General features: G+C 50.1%; 1 protein-coding gene and 1 long non-coding RNA gene across 5 annotated transcripts in view; one reads left to right on the top strand and one right to left on the bottom strand.

The window, feature by feature from the left end:
• The window catches only part of PRKCA (protein kinase C alpha), a 310,559-nt gene extending 296,975 nt beyond the window's left edge, over nt 1–13,584 (bottom strand). For 2 of the 3 annotated variants that reach the window (XM_024979613.2, XM_024979614.2), the window contains exons 1-2: nt 13,295–13,584; nt 10,944–10,975 (exon numbers count right to left, since the gene is read on the bottom strand). In XM_024979613.2, the coding sequence (XP_024835381.1) occupies nt 10,944–10,975; nt 13,295–13,467 (205 nt within the window). In that variant the 5' untranslated portion in view covers nt 13,468–13,584. 3 annotated transcript variants of the gene reach the window in all.
• Nucleotides 13,585–14,039: 455 nt separating this feature from the next.
• LOC107131551 (uncharacterized) lies at nt 14,040–17,163 on the top strand. 2 transcript variants are annotated; one of them, XR_009491848.1, is made up of 4 exons: nt 14,040–14,399; nt 14,646–14,756; nt 14,940–15,832; nt 16,833–17,162. It is a non-coding gene; the product is annotated as an uncharacterized lncRNA (long non-coding RNA). The 2 variants fall into 2 exon arrangements; XR_009491847.1 differs by having other exon boundaries at nt 14,040–14,756; nt 16,833–17,163.
• The last annotated feature ends 528 nt before the right edge of the window (nt 17,164–17,691 follow it).

The following is a 17,691-nucleotide window of genomic DNA, read 5'->3' as shown; positions in this document are numbered from 1 at the left end:
CAGTCTGTTGTTCCATGTCCAGTTCTAACTGTTGCTTCCTGACCTGCATATAGGTTTCTTAAGAGGCAGGTCAGGTGGTCTGGTATTCCCATCTCTTTCAGAATTTTCCACAGTTTATTGTGATCCACACAGTCAAAGGCTTTGGCATAATCAAATGATTAACCTACATTTAAATAGAAGCCTGTTTTTAATTGCAGATACATAATATTAAATCTAATGGTTAGGAGTGCTATCCACCTTCTTAGTGACTAAAATCTCGCCCATCTGATACGAATCTACTGCCATTTTTTTTTTAATTCTAATTCTCCACATAGTTTCAGACAAAGTACACAGAACGTCAAATAAAGCCTGACGTGACAGGGACACACAGGAAAACAAAAGCTAGAAGTGGACACATCTTCAGAATTGGGGATAAAACTTGGGACTTCAATTAATCCTCCACCATTAAGCGAGTTACCCAAGCACCCTGCTCAGAATGAGCCTATCAAAGTTAATGTCATGAATCCTGAGTTTATGCTTTCATTGATCATGAAGAGTGTGTTACACCTCTCGCCATCCTATTAACTGAATCTGGTAAGCCCAGAACCTTGCCCAGCAAGTTGGCCTCTGATCTCCAGTACCTCTGCCGTTTATCTCAATTACTCCACAGCATTACTCATTTTAGACAACCATGGAAGTCTCAAACATGAAGTGCTCCAGCTCCTACCCAACAACTAGTCTTGCAAGTTAATTGGCATCACATGAGCAGACTCCACTCAGCCATCAGGTGCTGTGATGCCTGGTGGCACAGATGAACAAAGGGAAAATATCAGCCCTTAAGCCAAACCTGACCTTGGACCTAGAGAACAAATATCCGTCCTGCCTGCTTCTGAACTGCCATCCGGAAATTAAGCAGAAGAGTGACAGAGGTTCCCATGTTAATAAGTCACTCAGAAGCTAATCTGCAGAAACTAATGTCAAACTAAAGCAACAAAAATCACTTTAGTGACCAAAAGTGACTTTAGACATTTTACTCATTTAGTGATCAGCATGGGAAAAAATTAGATTTCCTCAGAAGATTTCAGAATTAGGTGTATGACCTGCTGTATTTTACATGGATGACCAACAAGGACCTTCTGTCCCGCACAGGGGACTCTGCTCACTGTTATGCTGCGGCCTGGAGGGGAGGGGCGCTTGGGGGAGAATGGACACACGTATACCTACGGCTAAGATCCCTCGCTGCCCACCAGAAACCGTCAACTATCACAACACTCTAAACCGGCTGCTGCTGCTGCTGAGTCGCTCAGTCGTGTCCGACTCTGCGATCCCACAGGGCAGCCCACCAGGCTCCCCCGTCCCTGGGATTCTCCAGGCGAGAACACTGGAGTGGGTTGCCATTTCCTTCTCCAATGCATAAAAGTGAAAAGTGAAACTGAAGTCGCTCAGTCGGGCCCGACTCTAGCGACCCCATGGACTGCAGCCCACCAGGCTCCTCCGTCCATGGGATTTTCCAGGCAAGAGTACTGGAGTGGGTTGCCGTTGCCTTCTCTGTATTATTTCCCTTACTAATGTGTATACGTCTATTATAACTCAGTGTATCGCCTCCAGTCCTAATCTCAAGGCTGCAAAACCCTGTGCTTCCAACTGTTACCGACAGTACCAGCCTCAGAAGAGAAAAACAAGTATAGTGTATTAATGCATAAATATGGAATCTAGAAAAATGGTACTGCTGAAGCTATGTGCCAGGCGGGAATAGAGATGCTGACTCACTGGAAAAGACCCTGATGCTAGGAAGGACTGCAGGCAAAAGAAGGGGGCGACAGACGATGAGATGGCTCAACAGCATCACTGACTGGCTGGACAGGAATCTGAGCAAACTCCAGGAGATACTGAAGGACAGGAAAGGCTGGCGTGCTGCAGTGCACGGGGTTGCCAAGACTCAGACAGGACTTAGTAACTCAACAGCGACAGATCAAGACACATCCTTCCGCACCTCCACTGTCCACTGAGGGCTGTAACTGCAGTCTGACAGAGCAGGGGGACCTGAGGGCAGCAGGGCACTGGGCTAACAGCTCGGGCTGCAAACCCGCACTGCCCGGCGTGAGTCCAGCTCCACCGCTTCCCAGCTAGGTGACCTCGGGCAAGTCAGCAAACCCCCGTGCCTCTTCTGTGAAGTGGGACTAACCCTTGGCCGTTTCAGAAGTGCTGGGTGAGAGACGAGACGCATCACTCCAAGAAGCAGTTTCACTAACAGGATAGTTGGCACTTAGGTATCAGATCTCTAGAATAAAATTTTGCTCAGAATTCAGCTGTTGATCAGATCTTTCTCTTATCCCATTTCTTACACAAGTTGGATCTAAACTTATTTATAGTACATCTTCAGGTCCTGGGCTTTCACCCTTATCTCTTACCTACCTACTTATCCCAGATAATAAATAATCTTGTATTTCCCAAAATGCCAAAACTAGAGATGTGTAGGCATAAGGGGAGAAACACAGCAACTGAAGCCATCCAAGATGAACTGCCCTCATGTAATCTTACTCGCTGAACTTAGTCTTAAATGATTCCTAACTCGTGCTGACAATTTATCACATCATTCCCCTCTATTCCATTCCTGGTAAAAACTATTTCCAGAAACCATTTCCCTCTTTGTATAATTTAATAGAGGGTTTCTTTTAATGTAGCTGTAGTAATTTCAACCAGATCTGACTGCTAGGGCCATGCCAACCCTGAAATGTTCATGTCTCAGGTTAAAATCTAACAAGAGGTTTGCTGGGTGGGAAGAGACTCGAAATGAAGGGTTTGTCATGGAAATTCTGACAGACAGAGGAGGACAGTCAGGTCTTAATTCTATGTCACCCAGGCGTGTTTCAGTGTTTCCCTTCATGGCGTCATTCTTTCCTCCCCTCACATAAATTCAGGCTCTGTAGGCACCAAAAAGTTTCCGTTTGGCTCTGAAAAGTGTTCTCTGCAGAACTGTTAGAGTCTACACCCGAGCTCCACCCCACCACCGGCCTGGCAGATTCATCAGGACTCATTTCAAAATGATCACAGCCTGTGCTTACGGGGGGCTTTTGAACAAACGGATCTAAGACGAGAACTTGTGCGTGTCCAGCAAGTGGCTGCATTTAACGCGAGTGTATCTCTCAACTGACTGACGCCTGCCGAGGGCTCGGGACTCAGTGGCAGCGGCTCCCCTGGCACCCGCAGCTCCACCCGCCCTGCCTCGTGCCAGGGCACAGAATCCTTCCAGGCACAAGAAGTTTAAAACGACCAGCGTCGAGCCGAGTGTCTGCACCCTTTGGAACATGACAATCTGGCTGCAGCTACTAGCAATCCCCAAGCAAAGGACCATCCCAGTGACTGCCAGACACACACGGGTGCCGGTCGAGCTTCTCGCCCTGCACCCGAGGCTGGACGCTGCTGCGGCCCACCAGAGGCTCTTGTTTAACTTGTGCGGGGGATTCACGGACGCCTGGACACTTCTCAGTCAGAAGGCAGACGCGCTGCGTGGTTTATTCCTATCATTCTAAACTCAGTAGGTTTAACATTACACAGAACTTACAGGGACAGACTGGAATTCTCCATTCTATATCTTGATTAAGCACCCTTAGCTATGACAAGCCTACACAGCATATTAAAAAGCAGAGACATCAATTTGCCAACAAAGGTCTATCTAGTCAAAGCTACGGTTTTTCCAGCAGTCACGTATGGATGTGAGAGTTGGACCACAAAGAAGGGTGGCCACCAGAGAATGCGTGCTGTTGAACTGTGGTGGTGGAGGAGAATCTTGAGAATCCCCTGGACTGAAAGATCAATCCAGTCAATCCTAAAGGAAATCAACCCTGAATATTCATTGGAAGGACTGACGCTGAAGCTCCAGTCCTTTGGCCACCCGATGCAAAGAGCTGACTCATTGGAAAAGACCCTGGTGCAGGGGAAGATGGAGGGCAGGAGGAGAAGGGGACGGCAGAGGATGAGATGGCTGGATGGCCTCACCAACTCGATGGGCGTTGAGTCTCAGCAGACTCCAGGAGAGCATGCAGGACAGGGAGCCTGGCGCGCTGCCATTCACGCAGTCGCACAGCGCCGGACACAACTGAGCAAGCAGACACCACCACTGAGCTTGAGAAAGTGCTTTTCTCAGTCATCTCAAGATCTCCTCCCAGCTGACATGACTTTGGATTATAAACTAGACTTTAAAACATAGCAGGCAGGCAGAAGTCACCCTGATCCTTCATACCGTTTAATATTTATATAATCTCACACTCAGCAAATATTTACGTCATGTCCACTGAGCGCCAGGCACCGCATTAAACACTGGAGACAGAGAAGGAAGACTCAGTCCTTGCCCTTGAGGCAGACAGAGGAAACAGACAAGCCGAGCTCCAGGAGGAGGGTCCCACGGCAGGGAGGGTGGAAAGGCCTGGGAGGCACTTCAGGGGAAGACTCGCAGGTGAGGCGAACCATCTGGGCCAGTTCAGGCGGGAGAGGAGAGGAATCAAGAGAAAACACTTCCTGGGAAAGTACATCTCAAGCACTTATCTCGGGTGCCAGGAGGAAGAAGAGCAGCCTTAGGCGAGCCTGAGAAAGCAAGGACTGAGGAGACGCCACGTCCTGGCGAGGAGCCGGGCTCACACCGACAGGGAAGCTCTGCAGGCGATGAGTGAAAAAACACTCTGGAGGGAAAAACAAATGAGCGCGCTAAGTGTTAATGTGCCTGAAAACTTAAATTTGAGAGTCATCCAGGAGAGTGAAACACTCAGGACAGTAAGTCACATTAAAGGAAATGGACGTGTCAAATAAACATTTGAGGTTTCTACTGCCGAGGAGGAGGAATAACCACGCCACACGCCTCAGCATCGGCTTGGGGGTGTGGTGTGAAGAAAAGCACTTTCACTTAATATACTGAGAAGAAGAGCAGCGATTCAGAAAGCCATTAACCAGAAATCATTTCATAATCAGTTTGCACCAAACGGGAATCCCCAACACCAGTTTCTTCCCTGCGTCTCTGCTTCTAACGAGTAAAAACTGTTAACCCTTCCAACTGCCCACCTCAATCACACTTTCCTGCATTTTGGGGATTACAGGCAATTTCATCTTTGAAGCTGAAATAAGGCTTTAGTCTACCTCAGTGAAAAACCTCCAGAGTTTCAAATTAGACTCGCTCTTACTTGGACTGGTCTTTTTGGAACTCAGATAACCAAGAGTTCATCTATAGTTCACCAGCTGCTAATTGGGAGGGCCTCCCTGGTGGCTCAGAGGTAAAGAATCTGCTGGACAATGCAGGAGATGCAGGTTCCACCCCTGGGCCAGGAAGATCTCCTGGAGGAGGAAATGGCAACCCACTCCAGTGTTCTTGCCTGGAAAAAAACATGGACAGAGGAGCCTGGTGGGCTACAGTTTATGGGGTCACAGTGAACCGGACACAACTTAGCAATTAAACAACAACAAACCCGATGAGAAGCGGGGCGGGGGCTCCTGAGATGTTGACCTGTTCTGAAATGGAAAATCCTGGCTTCCACTTTGAAAACCAGTGGTCTGTCCAAGAGTCTAGGGGCAGTCAAGCCAGCATGTGGGAAGGACAGGGACTATCAAAGGAGGCCAGGCTTGTGGTACAGCCCCTACGTGGTCTCAGCCCCCAGCCCCTGCCAGCACTGCTGACCATGCTGCGTGGCTCTCGGAACTCTGAGGCCTGTGTGAGAATGACTAGACATCCTTTTCTAAAGAGTTGCCAACTCAACCCCCCTCTCTGTTAAAGGTCACCCTCCCTTAGAGAGACCTGGTTTTTTGGAATTCCTCAGCTCCTACAGCTAAAAGGGGAACCACTTTTCTTTTTCCTTCATTCAAAACATTACCTTTCATTCTCAGAGAATATTGATCAGACACCATCCTGTTCAGGTGAGCTGAAATATCGATCCAGAGACAGGCCTTTAAGAAGGAATGTCATCAGGAAAGGTACAGGGAAAGCTGACTTTTAACCCTCAATGATGGAGAAATACAGAGCTTCACAGGGTCACATGTCAAGTTCAATATTTGGTGTGCTTAGCAGGAAGTGGCTCGAGATTGCACACTGACTCAGAGCCATATTGCAGGCCCTAGAAAGTGAATGAAGTCCCTGAGGATGACCCCACACATTCTGCTCATATGCAGGGATTCATTCTGATGCCATTCTGGAGCGTGGGCTTCTCAGGTGGTACTAGTGGTAAAGAACCCACCCGCCAATGCAGGGGATGCAAGACACAGGTTAGATCCCTGGGTCGGGTGCGGAACATCCTGTAGGAGGAAACGGCAACCCAGTCCAGTATTCTTGCCTGGAGAATCCCATGGACAGAGGAGCCTGGCGGGCTGCCGAGTTGAACATGACTGCAGTGAATCAGCACGCACTCTATGGCGTGTTCAGAGCCTGGGCGACAGGACAGTTTACCTGGTGACATTCACCACGAGGGAAGGAATGCAAAGTGCAGGGAAGACAGGAGAGGCAGGTTAACCAGATGTAACAGACTGACTACGAAAGTGTGAGAAGTAGCTTCTGTCACTGTAGTTAGAGAAGTGCACAGGCCTCCCTAACTCGGAGGCAAAGAAAGGTAGGGCTGGCTCCTTCCCGCTTCCAGCAGAGAGGGCGGGAGACATGCCGCTGTAGCTCCGAGGCCCCAGAAGAAGTGCATCTGCAGCCCCGCTCCCGGACCCTGCTAAGGGACGAAGGCCGAGCAGGACCGGCTCCCAGCAGGGGACAGGCCTTCCGGGCTTCAAGCGCAGCTTCAGGAATGGCCAGGGCCAGACAAGCGTCCTTCTCATCCTTTTTTTTCTTAAAAAAGCAGGCAAGGACCAGCTCTCTGCTAGCCTCACAGACATGAAATGAGCACCGAACAGATTGAGCCAACCTACAGAGCAGTAAGCCGAACAAACAAAAAAGGCAAATTCGAGTGCTGCCATCTCGGATCTACAAAGGAGCACACTTGTCTTCATCTCTGAGAACCTTCAGAAAGTCCCGTGGCTTCCAGATCTACCACGTCCCCCTCCGTGCTCCAGGCCCTGGCTCCACCACGTCAGGCAGCACAACCTCAGCACGGGAGCCTCCTGTGTCACGTGTGGGGACACATGTTCAGGGTTCTCCCCGGCACCACGACAGAAAGACAGGAGAGTCCAGCAAGGAAAAGTGGGCATGACCCAGCAGACCTGCAGAAAGTCCCTGCTTCCGTCAATATCTTGGGGAAAGGAAAGAAGCGGGAAATCTTCCTTTTTTTGAACATCCTTACAAAACATGCTTTTTAGATAGCATGTCCATGCTCAGTTGTGTCCGACTCTTTGCGGCCCCATGGACTGTAGCCTGCCAGGATTCTCTGTCCATGGGCTTTCCTGGGCAAGAACACTGGAGTGGGTTGCCGTCTCCTTCTCCATTTCTAAATGGCATAGGTAACAAATCCAGTTGTAAGGATTTCAGTTCAGCTCAGTTCATTCGCTCAGTCGTGTCTGACTCTTTGCAACCCCATGAATCGCAGCACGCCAGGCCTCCCCATCCATCACCAACTCCCGGAGTTCACTCAGACTCACGTCCATCGAGTCAGTGATGCCATCCAGCCATCTCATCCTCTGCCGTCCCCTTCTCCTCCAGCCCCCAATCCCTCCCAGCATCAGGGTCTTTTCCAACGAGTCAACTCTTCGCGTGAGGTGGCCAAGGTATTGGAGGATTAAAACTCACTTATTTCTTTTGTTTTCCAATTCTTACTTAACATTCACTAGGAAGATGGCACGTGCATTTCAGGCTATCTTACTCCATGAACATGACTCAGTTGGAGTGCCTGCCCCTCTCAAGCTGAAGCCAACTTGGCTGCAAATATGTCATCTACTGAGCAAAGCAACAGGCTGCACACCAGCAGCTAGAGACACTGCCCCTCCTTCAGTGACAGGGAAGGAGTACCAAGCCAGCCCCAGACTCCAGCTGCCATCCCCAGGGCGTGTGCTGCCAGGCACGGACGAGAACAGTCTGTCTTCTGAATAAGAAGGAGTCTGTCAAACTGAGACAACAGGAAGTTAACTTAGGGAACACTGAGAGAAAACATAAACATATTCTAAAATGACCGAATGTTAAGACTGAGGCAAGAGAAATGTCCCTGGCGGTCCACTGGTCAGGGTTCCACGCTTCCACTGCAGGGGGCACAGGGCTGATCCCTGGTCGGGGAGCTAAGATCCTGTGAGCTTCGAGGTGTGGCCAAAAAAAATGTTTTAAAAAAGAGAGTGTGGCAAGCACCAAAATAGGAAAACGCTGGGTAACCACTGGGCGATTAAACAACGGTGAAAACCTAGGGCGGGATGAGGTGGGAGGGAGGTTCCGGGGGGAGATGTACATACGCACGGCAGAAACCAATCCAACATGGCAAAGCAATTACCCTCCAATTAAAAATAAATTAAAATTAAAACCTGAAAAACACCACTGTCCTGAGCTAGTATTATCTAAGTTACAACCAACAATAAGATATCAGGTTAGTATAGGCCTGCCGGAGTCAAATACAGATGACACGTAACAATTGTAACAAGCAGTTAGCTCACTGCAGATACACTTATATTTGAAATGGCTTTTGTGAATTAAAGTGTAAATATAATAGGGGAATTCACTAAAGGCATCTGGTTTAACTCTTCAAAGCAAAGAAGAGCACAGGGACTTCCCTGGTAGTCCAGTGGGTGGGAGTCCCAGCTTCCACACTGCGGGGGGCACAGGTCCCATCCTTGGTCAGGGAACTAAGATCCTGCAAGCTCAGTGGCACAGTCAAAAAAAACCAGAATACCACACGTTCACTACTATAATCTGGTTTGTAAATCCTCAATTTCAAATGTTAAGGAAATTCACAGGACAGATTAAAAAAATGGCTAAAATGTGTTGGGAAAAGTGCTTAACCTCACAAAGGAGATGGAACTTGAAAGAAGCCCCTTTCATCTATCAGAGCAAAAGTGCAGAGGATTTATTTGTATTATCCAACACTGGTTAAGAGTGAAGAGAAAGTGGTACTCTCACATTGATACTGAAATACAATTGGAACCTTTCTGGAGAGCAACTTAGCTGTGCTTATTAAAGTTTAAAATGTATCCACACACTTCTAAGTATCTATTGCAGACAGGCCTATACTAGAGCCCAAGGATACTGACAGCCTCGTTTGCTAAGAACTTAGAAACAATTAAAACGTCCCTCAGTAGAGACAGGTGAGTCAGTCTGATGCTTCCACACACGCAACTAAATAAGGCAGAACCGATGTTGTGAGAGAGAAGCATTTCCCCACACCCACTGCCTGCTGCTGGAAAAATGCGTAAGTGATTGAAAATTCAGATCTTTTTAAAAAGTATGTGTAATTTAGTGAATGCATGGATGTCTGAAGTTATGCCTGAGGGAAAAGAAAACAAGGATCCAATTTCATTTTTATACAGTATTCGTACAATTTACGAGCATCACTTTTATAACTGAGGTAAAAGGGGGCGATGCTGACATGAGGCCAGTGACCTGTTAATCTCCTAAAAGCCCCACCGATGCTCCCGGGAGCCCACTCGGGTCCTGCCGTGGTCAACACACCTGCTCTCCAGTTTCAACAACAAAACCTGCAGGTCTGAAAGGGGTCAGCTTTATTATCCAGGATTTTTTGTCTGTAGAAAATGATCATTTTTTAAATAACATATACCCACTTCCTCTTGTACATTATTTAGGACATTTAATAAATACTTTTCCTCATGAGTTTCCATAGGTCTCCGCCCAAGTACATTACCAAAAATGAGAGCAGAAAGAAATCACATTAGCCCAGAATCACAAGGTTACATCCTTAAACTCCACGTTCAAAGACTTCAAATGCTGTCTCCGAAGCTCATGTCCACAACTCTGAGAACCGCAGAGAGTCACATTTCCTTCTACCTCTGAGACACACGCTCATTCTTTTTCAAAGGACTCTCTGGATTACTCAATGCCACTCTCCATATAAGTTTATTCAACAGAGGTGTTAAGCACAGTGTGAAGAGAAGTGGAATGCTGATGGGTAATGCCATAAAACAGCTGCACCTAAAAATGTCTATAAAACATACATAAGAAACACATTCACCAGTGTGTGGAAGGTTTTGAAAGGTGACCAACTTGCTAGCACAATTTTAAAGTCATAAAGAGTACACCCTGCGTATCTCTCATGCGCTTAATATTAAACAGTGTTAGGATAATATTTTCCAGGCTAGAATGTACTTTCCACTTGCCCTAATAAACCGAAGCCCAGATGGGAAATGTAACCAGGACTAAGTAAACATAATATAGACAGTGAGGAGAGCTAATGACCTAGGATGCCTTCACGAGCAATAAAGCATTCAAAAAAAAAAAAGTTTCAACAAACAGAGAGTTCAAAAGCTGGGCATTTGGAGTGTGTGAAATAAACGCACCTTCAGAGAGGAAATGCGTTTCTGTGGATGCAGCCAAGAGTGTCAGAAGCTGTCACAAAGCTGACGTGAGGGAGAGACGTGCCTCATGCAGCAGCCTTTAGAACATGCAGACTTGATTCTGGCTGACAATCCGTCGTCAAAACCCCCAGGCATCCTACTAGGGTGCTGTATGGCCCACAGGGAGAAGTCCAACCCAGTTCCCAGGTAAAAGATGAACCAAAACAGGAAGAGAAGTCACACAAACACTAAGCGATTCCATTTTTTTCTGAACACCCACACAAAGACAGCAGTTTCTGACAAGAACGTTCTTGGCAAAAAAAAAAAAAAAGTTACAGGAAGGTTTTATTCCCTTGAAGAAAAAGGCAGGTCTCTACGCAGAGTACCAGAAAATACCAAATGGTGTTCTTCCCCCAGGCCCAAGTTTACAGCCTTCACGTTTTGAAAACATCTAAATGTATTTTTGTTTTTGTATCAGATAAAAGATGACTGGAAACACTGTTCTTGTCTGGAATGCTTATTTCTTGTTGTACTTGAAAATAAAATGCAACATGGCAGCTTACCTTGGCACTGGAAGCCTTGTTTCCCAAACCCCCTGAAAAACAAACAAGAAAAATTTCTTATTTTCTGTTGACACCACATCTTAAGCCAGTTATATGACAAAGCATTCTACAGAGGTAAAGGTTTGCACATGAAACCCAATGATTTGACAGGAAAACATGCCTAAACAGCTCAGAGTGCAGAGTCAAGTCAACTTTGAAAAGATCTGGCCTCCAAATCTCACTGAACTCATTTCAACATATTCAAGGTTCTTGCCAGTTTTTTTTTTCCCCTAACATTTTATCAGTACTTAATTGAAAAACATGACTATAAAGTTGTTGGCTACAATATTCAAGCAACAAGAAGAACTTTATGGTTAAAAAACCAAATCTATAAAGATGGCTGAATTTGGTCCCTAAAGACCAACTGAAAATCTTTCCGCCCTAAAAACAAACAAGTGGCTTCATCATTTGTTATGAAGTATTACTTACCTAGAAATGACCGCGTAGCACCACTCTTAACACTACGTTTTGGCTTAAAGGAGCCAGATATTAGTGTCATCACTACTGTTTGCATGTGAGATTATGACCTGATTTTACTGTGAACCAACAGCATTCAAAGCACATTCAGAAGCTATATTGCTCTTGTAAATTACTTTAGAGAATTTACTCTCTAAGCAGAGAACTCCGACATGGACATTAAATTGCAAACACCATTTCAACTAGGATGAACTACATTAAAATTCTCAGAAGGTTATGAGTCATAATCTCTTGCTTTACATAGCATTTTAAATTTACAAAGCACTTCACATATCTTTATAATTAACTTAGTCACTCCCCACCCCCCAAAAAAATTTAAATGCAAACAGTTTTAAAATATCAGTGCTTTAATATTTGAGTTGTAAACCAGGGAAACAGAGAAGAGAAGAAAATTCAAAAATTAAAACCACGGCTAGACCGTGCTGGGGAATATTTTCCTGGAACTTCCGAGGGGTTGCTCTGCAGCTAAGTGGAGAAGAGGAGTATTGACTATGGGGAAGAAGAGGACAAGGAGATCTTCATTTCCACTTCATGCTACACCTGGTGACCCAACAGGCCACATCGGTTCACAGGGGCTAACAACGACCCTGGAAAGTCTTCAGCGAGCCTGGATGTATATGTCTCTTTCTACCTTACCCTCGTCCTGCGAAAGTAATCGGCAGTCTAGAACAGACTAAACAGAACGTTTTAATGGAATTTCACAGCTGACACGTGAGGCCCAACACCTCCCCTTAACTAAATGCAATCTCTCTGCCTTGAGGCTCCAAGAACTGACGTTAAGCAGTCTTGTCTACGTTGACCTAGGAGCTCAACCGCTCCAGGCGCTGACTTCACCTCGGAAATCATTCGGAGAGGTGGCTGTGCTTTATACATAAGTGTGCTTTGGAGTGGATTTCTAAAAAGAAACGAAGACATTAAGCACCTTATTAGCACATTTGTGGGGCTTTCCCTTAAAGATTCCCCCAGGTGTGACGGGTTCAGATAGAGCCATCCTTAAGGGAGAAGTTAAGCACCTATTAATTAGCACGTTTGCGGGACTCGCCCTTGGAGACGGTTTCCCTGTGCGATGCATTCAAGCAGCGTTCGTTCTCCCAAGAGCCCCACAAGACCCAGGAGCCACACAGCGGCTGGGCAGTCACCGGCGCCGCTCCCCCGGGGTAGGGGAGTTAAGGAGGCCCAGACGGCTCTGGCTTGGGGCGCCGGGGGCTTCCTACATACAGCAGCAAGTGACAGAATGGATGGAGGTTGTCTGGCAACGTAAGAGGGAAAAAACGAATGCTTCTCCAAGTGAGGCATCTGTACTGCCTTTAGTTTTAGCTTTCTTAAAACAACTGGAGGAGAGGGGTCATCAATCTTTTGAAAGTCAGTCAAAGTCATCATCGTCTCCCCAGGAAACTTGGCGGGATCGGAGACCCTGCAGCCTGTCCGGCAGCTGCGGCGCGTAAAGCGCGGCCCGGGTGACACCGCTGCCTGGAAGTTACCTGGGCTCGGCGGCCGCAGCCCGCTGGCAGCCCCGGGCAGGCCTGTGTCCTCCCGGCCCCGCGCGGCCCGGGTCCTCTCCAGAGGCCGCCCGCGCCCCCGCCCCGCCGGCCGGCCGGCCGGCCGCCGCCCTCCCCGCGCCCGCCTCAACAGTTTGCCGCCGCTCCTCCCGGCTCGCGGGCCCGGCCCGGGGAGAGGTCCGCGCGCGCGGCGGGGCCCGGGCAGCCTCCCGGGGCCGCGCTCCGAGCCTCCGGCCCGGGGAGACGGCCGCGCCCCGCCCGGGGGTCCCGCCGGGAGCGGACTCTCCGCGGCGCCGAGCGAGGCGCCGGGCGGGTCCAGGGGCGGCGCACACCCACCAGATGAAGTCGGTGCAGTGGCTGCAGAAGGTGGGCTGCTTGAAGAAGCGCGCGATGAAGCGGTGGTTCTTCACCTCGTGCACGTTCTTCTGCCTCAGCGCCCCTTTGCGGGCGAAGCGGTTGGCCACGTCCTGCGGCGCCGCCGGCTCGGCGGCCGGGAAGACGTCAGCCATGGTCCCTCGCCGCCTCCTGCCGCGGGGGGCGCGGGCGGCGGCCGAGGGCGGCCGGGAGCCGGGCGGGCGCGGAGCGGAAGCGGAGCCGCGGGCTCGCTGTGGCCGCTCGGCTCTGACGGCGGCGCCGGCGCTCGCGCTTCCTAGTCGGGCGGCGGGGGCGGCCCGCCCACCGCGCATGCCCGAGCGCGGCCCGGCAGACGGGGCGGGGGCGCGCGGGGAGGGCCGGGCGCGCGTGGGGCGGGCCGGGGGCGCGCGGAGGGTGACGGGAGCGCGCGGGCCGGGGGCGCGCGGGAGGGCCGGGGCGGGGGCGCGCAGGGGGCGGGGACGCACGGGAGGGCGGGGGCGCGCGCGGAGGGAGCCGGCTGCCCCGCGGCCCCCGAGCCGCCCAGGAAGCGCCCTTTCCCGTTCTCCCGGGTTTGCCGGGCTCCTCCCTCCCGCGCTCCGCTCCTCCCGCCCCAGGCGCAGCCCCGCGTCCCGGGCCGGCTCCTGGCCGCGCCCCCTTCCAGGACCCAGCGCAATCCCGGGACGGACGCCCGCGCCGCTCTGAGCCTCAGCCCCTCCGGGGCCTGCACCCCCTGCGGCCCCGGAGCCGGGCGGCCCCGCGCCGGGTACACACGTCTGATGTGTCGGGACGGCTAGAGGACCTGTCCTGGCTGTTCACCCCGTTACCCGTTGGGTACCACGCTTACAGAGTGGGTAATCAGGTCTTCTTTACCAGCCCAGAGCCTTCATTTAGACGCGGTTTTGCAGCCTAAAGCTGATGACTGCCCTACCGGCAGGTGCCGAGCACAGCCAGTTCGTTTGTAAACTACCGAGTGAAACTGCCCCGTGAAAGCGTGGCTGGCACGGACCGGCGAAGCACGCACGTGGGGCCGTACCGACTAGTCACTTGCTGAATACTCGTTAACTCTGCCCCGAGGATGCTAAAATACGTGAGGGAAACGTTCCATTATTGTTTTATTTCATTGTCAGATTCACTCAGATCAGAAATTAACGCATGTGTTGAAAGGAGTATGTTTAATTCTTCAAGAAGTTAGGAAAAGAAATAGAGAAGGAAGGAAGGAAATCTTTGCTAAGATCTATACTATCTTAGAGTACGTAGGCCAAGTAGGGCTACCATTTCTTTTAAGATTGCTCAACTGAACGCCTGTTGGTAGGAATGTCTTTTGTTTTGACAGGGGTAAGCGATTGACCCGCCCTTAATGGGGCGTGTACTTCCAGCGCTCACTCACAATCTTTCCGGCCAATGTTCTTGGAGCTTAAGAACACTACACCTGCCGGCTATTCTGGTCAGAAACTTCTCCACTTTTGGTGGGGCCCCGAGTCCAAGGGCGGCGGGGCTTCCCAGGTGGGACTAGTGGTAAAGAATCCACCTGCCAATGCAGGAGATGCAAGAGACGCGGGTTCCATCCCTGGGTCAGGAAGAGCCCCCTGGAGGGAGGCATGGCAACCCACTCCAATGTTCTTGCCAGGAGAATCTCAGGGACAGGATCCTGGCAGGCTACTGTCCACGGGGTCGCAAAGAGTCGAACACGACTTAAGTGAAGTAGCGTGCACGCCAGCGCTAGTTCAAGGAAGCAAAAAAAGGAAGATGCAAGGAAAGGAATGAAAAGCAGGGGATGTAGGAAAATAGAACAAGCTCTCAACAAAACACTATTACCATCTCAAGCACAGTCGTGTATTGCTTAATACTTGTAAGTTACATGGAAAAATCACGGTACTTGTAAATACTTGTAATTGACGGTAGAAAGAAACACATTCTTGCTTCAAAACCACCTGGATCTAAGACAGGGCATCACCCCTTGTATAGACAAGCTTCTTTCTGGTTCCCTGAAGTTCTGAGGTAAAGGTGGAAGAAAAAGATGGGAGCTTGGAGGAGGGGTAGTAGGTGAGAGTGACGTCTGAACAGAGGGACCGGGAGGTGAGCTAAGAACTGAGTGGGCCTTGCAGAGAGAGGAGCCCGCTCTCGGGGGCTGGAGAGACCAGAGACAATCTCTCATTTCTTTCGGGCTGTGGTTTTGTTCTCTTGCCTCCATTATTACTGTTGTGCCCTGTGAGTAGGGAGAAAACTAACTGGAAGTTTCTTGAGTGATGACTGAGCACACGTGCTCAGTTGCCTACAGCTGAGCTCAGTTGAGGGGCAGCGTGGGGATGCACCTGGGGTGGGGGTGGTCCTCGAGCTGTGGAGCACCACCCCAGCAAGGCGGGGTGTGGGGGGTGGGGTGGGGCGTGGGCCACACAAGGCCCTGAAACCCAGCCGGGCCCTGCGGGGCTCCTGGGCGCTTAAGCCCTTCTGTGTCCCCATTTCTTGGTTAAAGGAAAGAGGCTTCATTCAGCCCTAATGACCTTACCTGAGTTCCAACAGGTAAGTTCAAATAAATGCTGACTAGGGAAGGGAGGCGGAGAAGGCAATGGCACCCCACTCCGGTACTCTTGCCTGGAAAATCCCATGGATGGAGAAGTCTGGTGGGCTGCAGTCCATGGGGTCGCTAAGAGTTGGACACGACTGAGCGACTCCCCTTTCACTTTTCACCTTCATGCATTGGAGAAGGAAATGGCAACCCACTCCAGTGTTCTTGCCTGGAGAATCCTAGGGACGGGGGAGCCTGGCGGGCTGCCGTCTCTGGGGTCGCACAGAGTCGGACACAACTGAGTGACTTAGCAGCAGCAGGGAAGGGAGGGGATGTGAAAACAAGGGAGGAACCATGCAGAAGCAGAGCAGCTGTGGGGCAGGGTCTCTGTCCACCCCACCCCCAAGGGTTACCCAGAACACTACCTTTGAGCTGGTTTGAAGGTGCAGAAACCCCCACCAGGTGGGAGAAGTTAACGGTATGCTGCCTGCAAGCACTTAGACCCCAGACAGGTTAGAACCAGAATGTTGATGGCATTGCTGGCCCAAATCTTGGCTTTCTCTGCCCACCAAAGCTGAATGAAAAAATATGGAGACAAAGTTTGGAGGAAATAGAAAGGTGGCTTCAATCCTCAGCCACAGAGAGGCGAACACGGTGGGCTCGTGGCTCAAGAGCTGTGCCCGCCGTGAGGAGCCCAGGGGCTTCCATGAGAACAGGGCTCGCAGCAGCTGGTGAGAGGGAGTAAAGGTGTTCGGCTCTTGCTGTCTTCGTGTTGCGTTGCTTCAAAGACAGTCACAGGCTGGCGTCAGTAACCCGGTAATTGAGCCTGGCTGTTCGGTGGCTCTGTGGCCTTCTTTCTCACGTGTAACTACAAGCGGAAGGGCTTTGTAAGCATAAACACTAGGAATGCAGGAAAGTAAACAGATACAGACATGCAGAGTTAGGAGCAGTTAAAGTAAAAAGGAAAAAACTAGGAATGTTCAGGCCTCTTCTCTTTATCTTCTTTGTTCTCAGGATTGGGAAAGTAAAACACTCATTCCTCTCTTTACTCCGTCACTGCAACAACGGTTCCGACTCGCCGTCACCACAGCACCAGTCCATCAGAAGGACGTGCACGGCTGATCACGCCTTCTGTGAACCATTACTATAAAGCTCCCCACCGCCCCTTCCAGGTCTTACACCAGTTCTGAGGGCATGAGGCCACTGTGGCACCCTCTGCCTGGCAAAGCAATAAAACTACTGTACATCACCCCAGACTCTGTCTCTGAGATTTAATTCCGTGGCTGGTACAGGGACCAGATTCAGCTTCAGCCCCTGCAGCCCACCTGGCAGGGTCTCCATGGGGTCACTAAAAGGGAGGGATTTCCAGAAAGAGAGACCCCTGTGCAGGGGGAGGGTTAGTGAGACGTGGTGGTAGTGATGATTTTAGAGTCTGCTGTTTCCTGGGGAAGGCGCAGGAGAGCAGAAATGGTAAACTGAATGTGAGGTTTGTGAGAACTCTCCTCTGTGGTCCCTGACTCTGAGGAGTAAGCTTGACACTCTTTGCAGAGATGCTGCCTGGACCAGACTTTTGGAAAGCGTCAAAGAAAAATATCATGAAGCCCCAAGTGAATATACTGCATCTTAAGAAGTCCGTAATTCCCTGGTAAGTGAAGGAAGCAGGATGTAAAACAGTATTTGGAGATGCCATTTTTTAGATGTCAGATCAGATCAGATCAGATCAGTCACTCAGTTGTGTCCAACTCTTTGCGACCCCATGAATCGCAGCACACCAGGCCTCCCTGTCCATCACCAACTCCCGGAGTTCACTCAAACTCACGTCCATCAAGTCAGTGATGCCATCCAGCCATCTCATCCTCTGTTGTCTCCTTCT

This window comes from Bos taurus, chromosome 19 (assembly GCF_002263795.3).
Source record: "Bos taurus isolate L1 Dominette 01449 registration number 42190680 breed Hereford chromosome 19, ARS-UCD2.0, whole genome shotgun sequence".
NCBI lineage: Eukaryota > Metazoa > Chordata > Mammalia > Artiodactyla > Bovidae > Bos > Bos taurus.
Note: the sequence above shows the minus strand (reverse complement) of the source record. Positions and strands in the feature narration are given on the sequence as shown.